Genomic DNA, 12,734 nt, shown 5'->3' on the forward strand with positions numbered 1-12,734 from the left:
CGAAACAAAATGTATAAATTATTGAATAGAAAAACAATTTGCTCTGTAAACCTTCCCCCAAATCACAAGTTAAAAAAAAAAAGGAAATAACAAACAAGGGGGAAAAATATCAAGCTTAAAAAATTCAATACTATCAATGTTTTTAACTAAAAATGACATAATATATAGAAATGTCTTATTTAAGAGCTAGGCAGTTTAATTTTATTAAAACTGGGATCAGTTTGAGGGGAAGATAAACTATTGGCATATTGACATTGATCTTTATTTGAAGTATAACAGATATTAACACCTTACTTGACAACAAGAGACATCCTATGGAAGGAAAATATATAAAAAGAATATAAGAAGTTATAAGGGAACACTGCTTTTGTAATAAGCTCCTGCATATATGCTTGCATAAGGCTGGACAGGAATAAACTGAATGGAATAATAAAGCATTTAAGTGGAAGCGCCTTTAAAACAAAATAACCAAAAATCCAAGCTCACTGTTATCAAATAAACTCCTGCTCACAGTGACATAGGTTTCTGAGACTGTAATCATTTACAGGACTAGAACACATCTCCTTTCTCTCAAGGAGTGGCTGGTGGATTAGAACTGCAGACCTTGCAGTTAGCAGCATCACCAGGGGTCCTACAAGGGTCTATAGAGCTCCAATATTCCTGAGAAAATGGTGCAAATGGTTAAATGCTCGACTACTAATTAGCTGAATGGTTAGTGATTTGAATCCACTCTGAACCCAGAGGTGCTTTGGAAGACAGGACTGCGATCTGTTTCTGAATCGTCACCACCTTAAAAACCCTACAGCAGTTCTGCACATATACGCACCTATGTGTTGGAATCAACATGATTTAGAATCAACTCAATGGAAAATTAAAAGGATACCAAACTAAATGTTATGGTGAAGGAGTAAATTATTAAGCTCTAGCCTACTAGCTAAAAGTTTGGTAGCTTAAACCAGTGTTCTGGTGATTTGCTTCAGGAAGGCCAGTATTGCAAACCCTGTGGAGCATTTCTACCCTGCACATATGTGGAAACCCTAAGTCAGAACTGCCTTGATGACAGCTAACAACAGAATGACCCGGGCTTGAAGAATCCCACTATATTAGACAGGAGTCTCTAGAGAAACAAAACCAGGACACTAATGATTTTATATATATTTATATAGATAGATAACACAAGAAATAAACAGTTAACTAATCTACAAAGAAGTACAAATGGCTCAGTGCAACTCACTTCCGTGAGACAGCTAGTACACTGGCAGTCCTTCAAGTCGTGAGGGCCAACGGGTAGTGTGCTGTAGTACAATTCAGGCCATCCGGCCATAGGCAGTAAACAGCAAGGCAGGTCACCAACAGTCAGCCAAATGACAAGGTCTGAGAGTCCCCAGCTCAAGTGATGTATACTCCATCGCATGGCAGAGCAGGTCTTATAGGAGCCTCAAACTACAGCGACACAGTCCACGGGTTAGGTATCCCACAGGTTCTGTAGCTTGCAAATTGAGGCAGAGAACAAGCTATGGCAGCTTCACACTGGTTTGATCATCAAAGAGCAAGAGACAAGAAAGGTGAGGCTCACCGAGCCATTTATCTCTCTGCCCCTCAATCCCACATGTGTTCATTGGCCATGTTGGCACAATAAACCTATCACACCCACTATACAAGTAAATGCATTGGTCTTCTGGTAGAAGACGGTATCCTAGTGAGACACTATTGAATCTCTACAATACAAATGGGAGAAAACCAATAGGGTGGAAACCTGGAGCCCTGAATTTCTAAGAAGGGAGAGGAAAGCAGAGTGAGCTGAACCTGTGCTCCCAGAGAACAAGCAACTAATGAGCAACTGACAAATTCCTGGGACCCTGAGTGCAGATGGAGGGAGGGATGAATTGGGAGGGTCTGCCACACTGCACTGCATCTTGCTAGGAGGCAGCTGGTGGAGTGGGCCTTCCCTGGCTTCTCAGTGCAGGGAGGAATCAGGTCCATTCATTCACCAACGATTCCATTCGAGCTGCCAGAGTGGGTGTGGAACTTCTTTTTTCCCCTCTCCTGTTAAACCTGTGAGCTGCAATAAGGAGAAGGACATACATCTTTCTAATCGCTGTGTGGCCATCACTGCTAGCCCGGGGCTGCGGCTCGGCATTTGTTGTTCAGCTAAAGGGGTGGGCAAGCACTCTCTGCTGCTCTCCATGGCAGAGGCGATTAGAGGCAAGTGCAGATTTTTAAAAACCAAAGAAGCAGAGTTGGAGGCATAGGGCTGGGTGTTTGTTTTTTTCAATAAGAACAGCAGCTCACCACTAGATGGGTGGGCCTGGGCATTCATGCACTCTGGGATTGCAGGGGCTGCTGCAGAGCCCCACTCAGCCTTTACAAGTTGACAGTCCTCTGGGGCTACCAGGGCTGCACCTATGGAGCATGGGCCACAACAAAGTCAAGTGCCACCTGAGCAATTGAAAACATCTCAGGGACAACAGTAGGTCAGAAGAGCACAAAACAGTGATTATACAGAGCCGAAAGACCTTCCTGAGGAACCAAAGACATTGGCACTACCAGAAAAATAATTCAGAATGGTTTGAAATCTTATGTATATATTATTGGTAACTGGTACTTTGTTGGTTGTTTTGAGGAAGAAGACAAAGAAATTATAAACAATTTGTACATCGTTTTTGTTATTCGGCGTCACATTGGCTATATTTCTGATGTTTGGAGTTAGAAGGGACGAGGAGGGAGGGCAGTTTGACCACTTTGCTGCCATCGGCTGAGAATGTCCTTGGAAACTGACTTAGCGTGGTATCCATGGTCAAGGGAAGACAAAAGCCCTGCTCTATATCTCCAACCTGCTCTGGATCTCCAGGATGTTCCAGATCTGCGGCCTGCTCATGGGTCTCTGACCTCTTCTGGATCTCCAGCTAGCAGTCACATTCTTATCAGGTTGACAGGTAACAGGGTTAGGGGGAACAGCACAGTTGCAGGTTAATAATTCAGGGCCTTTCTTGCTACTTGGGCTGGCAGGGTTTGGAGACATCTCTGTAGAGTCAAAGTCTTGTTTGGAGAGTCAGAAGAGGGAAGAAAAGGGGCAAGAATGATTCTTAAGTACATACAGCTGATGGGAAACAAGGCAGCATACATACTAAAATTGGAATAATGCAGAGACAATTAAATTAGTATGGCCCTATGCAAGAATAACATGCAAAATAGTTAAGCATGCCATTGTCTTGTAAATCTCAATCCAGGCTTATATGAATTTAACTCGGTTTACAAGAGTGTGGTAGTTACACAATTTCATGTCAACTGGATAAAAGAATGAAGGGGTGGAGTCTAGCCTGTCAATCAGGTCACAGTCTCTCTTCCTCCCTGGAGGTGGGGCACAATCTCTCTGCTTCATCTTCCTGTTGACAAGCCACCTGGAGCCATACTGATGGCACATAGAGCCCTGCAGATGTGTCCACCGCCACTGGATCCATAGGACTTTCTACCCACTGCCTGTGATCTTCCTGCATTCAGTATCATTGCATGTGATGCGTGAGTCTGAAGAGGAATTCATGGGCTAATATCAGACTTATGGACTGATAACTAAGTTATGGGATTAAACTGCATGAAAAAGATCAACCTTATAAAAAATGCTAAAGGGAGTTCTTTAGATGGATTCAAAAACACACAAGGTGACACTGCCCAGAAGTCAACCCAGTCATCCTAGTAAAGTAATACAAACTTACCAAGACTGAAAATAGGAAACTAGAGATATTAATCTACAATGAAGACAATTCAAAGGAAAAAGAGAGAATAATGTAGTTATAAAAGATTAGAACAAAGAAGGCATTTAGATTTCAAAAGAGAACAAATTATGTTAAATTCGGAAGGAAATTAAATAATAAGGTAATCTAAAAGAAAATAGATAAGCCTTGTCAAAATAAAAAAAAGAAAGAAAAATCTAAAGACCCAGCAGTTAAAAAGCAAAAAGTAAAACTACAAACCAAATAAACTAAGCACACAAAAAAATATGAAGAATGCAACTAAGCATAATACAAAAACCATACATTAGACACAAAGACAAAAATAGGTTAAAAATTCAGAAGATGGCAACGACTAATGGGTAACTGTGTTGGGAACTCCACGTGTGATAGCTGGATTTGGGGATTGGGAGGCTCAGTTGGGGGTCCAGGATGCGCGCGTGGGTCTCGCACTTGGGCAAACCTTTCTCCTGGCTCTGATCTGGCCTGACCCCCATCTGCCACCGAGCCCGAGGCCTAATATCCTAGACATCGCAGCCGGCACTGCTGCACCCACCGCTTGTGCCACTTGGGATTTTTGGCTGTGGCTTGATCCGTGCAGCCCAGGCTGCTAGCACCACTGCCTCCCTCCAAACCCTCCCCCTTCTTTCCCCCTAGGGGGAGTGGATCAAGCAGGCTTGATCTGGGCTGCTCGAGTCACACGTGAGCGTTTGCGAGCTCTGCCCTCCACTCACAGCGCTTCTGAAGCCTAGTTCGTCTGTGGAGCCGGCAGCCCATGCTACGTGTACCACCCACAAACTGCAGTCGCTGAGCACCCCGCCTCTCGCCAGCACTGCTCGAGAGCCTGAGAGGCCAGTGGGTGTGGCAGGGCAAGTCTTCACTGACAGCACTGCTGGTACCCCTGGGGCTCCAGACTGTGACCAGTCCCTCCTTCCCTCTGCCAGCCCCGCCAGAGCAGCCTTAAAAGAAAACAACTGTCAATTTGGTGTTTATATTCACAAACATCTTTTAGTAGTCCTTATCTTACAAAGAAAGGGACTGTATGATTAGCTTCATGAGAGTCACTTGTGAGTTATGATATGGAAGAGTTGACAGCAAAATACAAATTTTGTGACATGTCACATGTAGCCAGTTTCAATGCCAGGGCATTATCTGTTTTGGTAAATGCAGGAGGACTTGGTTACATTTTAATGAAATCCACATATAGGGAACAGTTAAAATACAAGTATAAGCTGCCTTCTGAAACATAATACATTATAATACAATAAATATGGTATTTTTCTTAAGACAAAAATCTCTAGAGGTACAGGTTTTTAGGCTGTGGGATACAGTGAATTAAAAACCATGTGGAGTAAAGTTAGAAAATGTTGACTAAATCAGTCACTGCAAAGAATGAATAAATGGATAACAAAGAAGAAAGTAAGTTTGATGCCATCTTTCCAATAATTATTTTGGATGTACTCATACTTGGTAGAATTATCCTCAAAGGTGAAAATGAGGAGACAGTACAGCAAGTAGGAGAAAGGCCATGTTCTAACCTTCAAGTGCTGACCCTGAGACTGCCTCTTTCACTTCATCTACTCTGCTCAAGGTCCCACATGGCCACTGTGACAGGTCACCTTGTAGTGGAGCCACAGGGCTGTCCCAGACAACAATAACTGAAATCGAAGAGACACACTTTGATGAAACAGACTATACAAAATTCTGTTTTAGGGTTTCCTGCACATTTGACTTCTTTTAAGACATGGGGAATATATTACCCAAATTTTAAGTTAATTTAGCTGTAGAAATAGATTGGAAAAATAAAAATGATTTAACAGTCAATATTTGGAACATTTCACCAGTTATTAAACAAAGTACTAATGATTGCTAGTCATCCTTCCTCGTCACTGCTACTCCAGGCATCTTCAAATGCTGGATTGGACTTGGACTTGGTTGTACTCTGAAAAAAAAAAAAAAAAAAAAAAGACAAAAGGATTTTTTTATTTCCTACTTCATTGTTATAGGCTCCAAATAAAGTTTACTTATAAAATTAAATGAAATAAATAGCATTTGATTATTTAGAAGGAAATTGGTAGTTGCAAATTTCAAAAGCAAAATAATTAAGCAGAACCTCACAATTTCATTTTCAACAGACATCGCAGACTTTATTCACACTGTACTCAATTCCTTTAAGAGCGTCTCCCCATATACACATAGGAGGGGACTACATCCCCAAAGTCTTCCAACTTTCAGTATTTGTGAGGTTCAAAGTCAAACTGTTTGGAGATTCTTTCTGAACGGATACTTCCTTATTCTATGGCAAATAAGTAAAAGGTTTTAAGATGGTCTTCTTTGATTTAAGGTTTTTCACGTTTTATTTGCGCTCTAGGAGCCAGGTTTTGCCTCTTATTCTGTAGGTCTTAATCAATAATGTATTACTATGATACTACCTTAGATACACAATGTGGTACTTTTAACACATATATCAATTTTTTTTTGTTAAGGATAACCCAATCCCTATTATATGACTGAGAATGTTAATTTCCTTTGTGGTGAATATGAACTTAGATTTTTAGAATTCAAACAAGCATCATAGTGGAAAACAATGGATGGTCCCAGTGAATTCACTAAGTCTCAGCTAAAGCAGTAGGAAAAAATATATTAATTTGAATATTCTTTGTAAATGTAAAATAGATCGGAGCCTAGGTGCAAAGCCAATACTCCATTACAACTCAAATCTCTAGATAACACAACTATCACCTAACTATAATTAATCACCCCCTTATTCCCAACAGCAGGTCATATGTTTCCATGGACTATCTAGCGACATTTGTCTATTCATTCCTTCCTTCATCCAAATACTAACTTCAATTGCTGACCTTTTATAATTTAAACATTAAATAAGGTTATTTATTGAATGGCTTATTGGCCTTGCAGGTCAGAAAACTACTCTTTCCTACTCTGTTTTAAGAAATCTTTAGACTCTGCCATATATATCCACTGAAAATATCCAGGTAGATAAGCCAAAGGAAGATCATGACTCATAATTCTACTATGGAAAAATGTTTAACTCATTTTTAACATAACATTTTAACATTAATCAGTTAAATATCTTTATTTCATTTGATGACTCCACAGAGAAGCAAATTTGTATTCTATTGTAAACTACTGTTGCCAGGGTGAGCAGAAAAAATCAAAATTAAGTGAAAATCATAAGACAGTGGCATATAAATGCCACTGTTTATAATGATAGTAAAGCAAAGATAATAAATGAGGGTGTTGCAGTATTAATGCAAATATGTTATTGCTAATCCCAAATGCCATACTCATAATTACACACTACTGTGACAATATTACAGATGGGTGTGTGTACAAATACTACTGTTTGAGACTATCTGATCGAGTGGAACCACCATCCATTCTAGTGGACATCCAGTCTATGCTTGAACATATCCATCTGTATTTCACAACCTGACAAACAGTTGTGAAAATTATTAAGTTAGAGATTTAAAAATTTGTGCATATCCACATATTGGAATGCAGAGTAAAACTATCTTTAACATCTACCAGGGATCTATCTTGAAAAATATCTTATGGAAATTATTGAAACTTCTCTAAAGGGTTGTCTCTGTCAGTGACTATACTTTGATACAAGTGATAAGTAGAACAGCTGTGTCAAAATTAAGGAAGAGTCTTGGTGTGAGGTTAGATTCAAACCATAAAGCACCTATTGCTAAAAATCTCAAGAAGGTAAAGTGGAAGGGGGATGCAGAGAGACATGCCGTGAACATGACCAAGAGTTGGGAAGTGAAGCAATAGGAAGTCAGACATCTCAGAATATAAAACAGCCTGCCAACTGAATGATCGATTTTTGCTTCCAATAAAACCCAAACCACTAAAACAAACTAAACCCTGCCACTGAGTTGATCCCAACTCATAGTGACTCTACAGGACAGAGCGGAAGTGCCCTTCGGGTTTCTGATAGTACGTAAATCTTTATGGGAGCAGGAGACCACTTCACCTTTCTCCTGGTAGAGGCTGGTGGGTCCGAAGCACTCTGTGGTCAGGAGTTCAGTGCACAGCCCGCTATGCCACCACCAGGGCTCCCTGTCACTCAGTGCCTTCCAGTCTCGTTAGTGGAACGACATTGCTCCTCCAGCTTGGGAGTCAAAGGAAACAGCCCTGATAGATTTACATCTCGGTTGATGAATTAAGTCTTGATGCAAGAATGAAGCGGAAAGGAAGAATTTAGTTTAAACGAATCTATTATTTGGAACATGAACTTGCTCCAGGTCACGAAGCTAAAGAACGGCAGAATTCAGATTCAAGTGCAGTTTACTCTCAACTAAAGACTGCGTTGGTGTGTGTGCATGTTTTTAAACCGTGCTAGATTGCCTCCCTGGGAAATGCAGTTATTTATTTGCTAGCTGAGGTGAAATTATTTTAAAATACTAACTCAATCTACTCTGCAAGTGTTCATCCAATTCACAAGAGTTAAAAAAAAGTTTAAGAAAAAACATCTTTTTTCCCCCCATGGAACTGGTGGTTTCGAAATGCTAACCTTGTGGTTAGCAGCCCAACATGTAACCCACTACATCCCGAGGGTTCCTGTAGGGGGTGTGCTATGGTGGTACATGTACAGTATTGCTTTTATTAGCATTCAATTCCTTCTTTGCCTCAGAACCCATAGTGAAAGACAGAGTACTATCTTGATTGTCTTCTTAGTCCTTTATAAAATATAAGATAGACAAAAATGCTAGCCTTTCCCAATACAAATCAAAATGATTTAAGATTTATCTCATATAGTTTTATGAGATAAACATGAACTTAAACTACATTAGACTGCATGTACTGCTTAATAAACTATACATTATATATGGATTAAACCATTTCAGCAATCTACCCCTAGAGATTCTTAAAGATCTGTAGTAGAAACAGTCTAAGTATTAATAAAAAGCACACTAAAACTTTCCCTACTCGGAAACAAAAACAAAAAACTTTCCCTACTCCAGGGAGGGGAGGGAGGGGAAAAAATGAGGAGCTGATACCAAGGGCTCAAGTAGAAAGCAAATGTTTTGAGAATGATGAGGGCAACAAATGTACAAATGTGCTTGACACAATGGATGGATGGATGAATTGTGATAAGAGTTGTACGAACCCCCAATAAAATGATTAAAAAAAACAAAACACTTTCCCTACTCATGTAATAAGAAAAAAGTAATAACAAACCATATTCTGAGACAAACACTACTAGACTACTGGTAGGAGTGAAAATTGGTCTAAATATGACCATAAATGTTAACTAAAGAGATAATTCTACTTTTAGGAAGTATAGGCAAAGAAATAATCAGAAACAGTTTATGAACAGATTTTGACCTTGACTGTGTTTATAATAAACAGGAATATCTTTAAGGAGGATAGCAAGTAAATTGTGTTATATAAATGATAACACATTGCTATATTATTAAAAATGATGTCTACAAACAGGTATCAGTGACAAGGAAAAGGCTGACTGTACAATGGTGGGAAAAGAAGGGTAACAAGCTATACGTCCAAGTGTGACACTAATTATGATAAAAAAGCCCAGATCCAGAGGAGACAATAGGAAGTAAACAACAAAGATTAATTCAACTCTAGTACTTTGATGTTCTTTCCAGTTTTGAACATTTCAGATGTATTATAACAGGTTCATTTTACAATTGGAACCTAGCGAGAAAGGCCTTGAAACACGCGTGTGAGTTCATAAAGCTTCATTTCTAACGACTCGTTACTTATGCAGAGAATACCTACCCCGTCGTCGTCAGGAACTGGTTCACATAGGGCTGGCACCCACGCAAGAATATTGCAATCCCTGCTACCACTATAAAGTTCCTGGAACACAGAAAAGATTTCATCATCGAACATTTAAAACTGGTAACCAAATCTGAAATGGCCTAGATCAAGTTTAAAATGACTTATTTTAAGGTTAAATTCTGTATTATTTCCCAGAGAAACGAGCCTCAATGCCCTTTACTCTGTGTTCTCTAATCTGAAGAAAGACTTCCTTGTATTAGGAAGATACCTGAAAGACACAGGAAGTTCAAGACTATTTTTACTGTATGCTAAGTGGCCAAGTGATTGTTATTTTCCTCACAAACAGATATTTCCACACACAAAATAAACTATTCATTGTTCTGATATGCAATGTGTGGGAGACAGATACGGCCGCCTGCTGTGGAGAGAGTTACAAAGCGTCAGCAACTCTGTACAGTCACGGAGTCAGAACTGACTGGATAGAACTGGGTTTTCATTTTTGTTGTTAACATGCAATTATTTACTTTCATTACTGCACAGCCCCAAATGATCTGAAACATGATACAATGAGTTATTTTGTTGGTTAAAGAGAAAATAAGATTATGAAGTTAACTATAGGAAATATCTTACAGATGTAAAAAAATTAAACTAAATTAGGTTTATTTCTATATTATTGAATTTCCTAAATAGAGAAAAAGCCTATAAAGTGTATGGTACAATCTAGAATATATGGTTACACTACGTGAACTTTGCAAAGATGCGTTCAGCTGTAGATCCCCTGGGGTGAAATGTATACCAAAAATACTCTTAACCAGATAATTTTAGTAGGTGATTACAATTTAGTAGGAAGTACAATATGAGGATACAGAAGAGATTCTGTGGCTATTTAAGGAAAAGATTTGTAAGACACAGCAGTATAAATTAGTAATGATTAAGGAAGGTGTTATAGAGATGAAAAGATTTGAATGGAACCTTGAGTTTTTTACGATAGGTACAGGGGTTCATCTGGAAATTGGTTTTTTATTCAAAACAATCACAAATGCACTCTAAAGAATGGCCCTGCCCAAACAATATGGGAGTACACTGCCCACATCAGGGCCTATCACCTCATCTAGTTTAGTGCACTGTTTCCAAGGAACACAGATACTGTCCTCTGTAACTGCAATGCTGATGCTCTGAATCCCAGTAGCCGGTGGCACTGAACGAAACCTTGCCCAGCGCTGCGTCATGCGCACATTAGTGCAGGCTGAGCCACTGTTGCAGCCACGGTGTCAATCCACTTCTACCAGGGCCTCTGTTTTGCTGAACCTCTACTTTGCCAAGAATGGCGAGGTCTTCTCCAGTGAATATCCTTCCAAAGTGTGTGAGATAAATTCACATACTGCTACCATATAACTTTGACATCCCATTAAATTTAGTCATTCTCTCAATGTCTTTTTTTTTAGCAAAAATATATAGTTTAGAATTATGTATTACACCTAGTAGTCCTGTCTCCTTAGTCTCCTTCAATCAAAAACAGCTCTCCCGTCTTTTCTGAATGCTACAATTTTGAAGATCACATACCAGTAATTGTAGAAAGCCCCTCATTTGGTTTGCCTACTGCTTCTTCATTACAGTGAGGTGTGGCATCTTTTGCATAAAAGTTGTGATGTGTTCCTATTGGTTTGTTAACTATGATCATTTGATTAATGTGATTGCTAGGCTTGTTGAGATAACATTTCCAATCTTATCACTATAAACAATAACTTTTTTGTGGTGGTAATTTCAGACTATGTAGTATATTCCATTCATCAAATTTTAAATTTATTATTATTATTTTTATATCAGCATGGGCTCAAGGATTTCTGTTTAATCATTATTTATTTTGTTGTTTATGTTATTCCAAACTTTAATAGTTTGACATGTACCTATCATTCTTTGAACACAAGATTTTCTAAGTCCACTGTGTATGAGTACCGTAATCAATCTTCTTCCACAGAACAGTTACCTTTTGTGGAGAGTTAGTAGCTTGATATTTAAAATTTGGGTACTACTTGTTGCCATTGAGTCAATTCTGACGCACAGCAACCATGAGTAGAGTGAAACTGCAAAAATGGTTTCTAAAGGGGTAACAGAATTAGACCGCAGCACCTTTTTCCAAGGGAGCAGATGATTCAACTTTGCTTCCTGAAATCAAGGAGGACGTGAAATATGTGCTGAAGATGATCAAGGGCTGCAGCCTTCAGCATGGATTGCAACTCTAAAAAAACCAAACTCTAAGAAAACCAAAACCCCCACTACTGGAACAACAGATGACATCACGTTAAAGAGGTAAAACGATTGAAGTTGTCAAGAATTTCATCTTGCTCGAACCCCAAATCAGCGCTCATGGAAGCAGCAATTAAAAAATCAAATGACGTAACAAAAAAAAATCAAATGACGTCTTGCACTGGGAAAATATGCTAGGATCTCTTTAAATTGTTGAAGAGCAGGGATCTAACAGAGAACTAAGGCATGCCTGGCCCACGCCATGATATAGCTTCATATGGACGTGACAGTTGGAAGGAAGACCGAAGAAGAATCAGTGAGTTTGAGTATTGAAAGCGCCGTGGACAGCTTAGGGAGACGTACAGTTCCTTAGACGTGAAGATGGCGAAGCTGTTTCGGCTTCACCTCATGTACTTTGGGAATGTTAGCAGGTGGAAACAATCCCTAGAAAAGGACATTGTGCTTGGCAAGGTAGACGGGCAGAAGAAAAGAGAAAGCCTGTCAATCAGATGGGTGGTACTGTGGCTGCTACGAGGGGAGGACGGGGCAGGTTGGAGTGTACTTCAGTCTTGTGCATAGAGGGCCGCTGTGAATGGGAACGGACTTGATGGCACCTACCCCTAAGTCCACGTGTTCTTCTTTCCTACTCCTTCTTGCCTCTGAGCGTCACCCCCGGCAAATACTACCTTTGGCTGCCACATGATTGATTGTTCTAAGGACTATGTACCTCCCTGCTGTGACTGTTTACCTTTTAAGTCTGTCTGCTGTTTGGCTGTGAGTTGACCCATAGGGCTTAGTTCTGTTCCAGACCTGAAAGATGTCTGAGGATTGAGGAGTTTCAACAGTCTCTGTCAGACCAGTAGGCTTGATGCTTTTTAGTTTTATGATTTTGAGTTTTGCTTTATATTTTTCTCCTACTCTAAACATGAATCCTCTATTGTGATCTCTTTTGGAAAAGTTGGTCAACATAGACAGGCATATTTA

General features: G+C 39.6%; 1 protein-coding gene across 4 annotated transcripts in view; it reads right to left on the reverse strand.

Moving 5' to 3' along the window:
- Window positions 1-1,143: 1,143 nt before the first annotated feature.
- ERCC8 (ERCC excision repair 8, CSA ubiquitin ligase complex subunit) overlaps window positions 1,144-12,734 on the reverse strand; it is a 58,468-nt gene continuing 46,877 nt past the window's right edge. For all 4 annotated transcript variants that reach the window (XM_075541062.1, XM_075541064.1, XM_075541063.1 and 1 more), the window contains 2 exons: window positions 9,501-9,581; window positions 1,144-5,670 (listed from right to left, as the gene is read on the reverse strand). In XM_075541062.1, the coding sequence (XP_075397177.1) occupies window positions 5,602-5,670; window positions 9,501-9,581 (150 nt within the window). In that variant the 3' untranslated portion in view covers window positions 1,144-5,601. The remainder of the gene's footprint in view (window positions 5,671-9,500; window positions 9,582-12,734) is intronic.

This window comes from Tenrec ecaudatus, chromosome 2, assembly GCF_050624435.1.
Source record: "Tenrec ecaudatus isolate mTenEca1 chromosome 2, mTenEca1.hap1, whole genome shotgun sequence".
NCBI classification, from domain to species: Eukaryota; Metazoa; Chordata; class Mammalia; order Afrosoricida; family Tenrecidae; genus Tenrec; species Tenrec ecaudatus.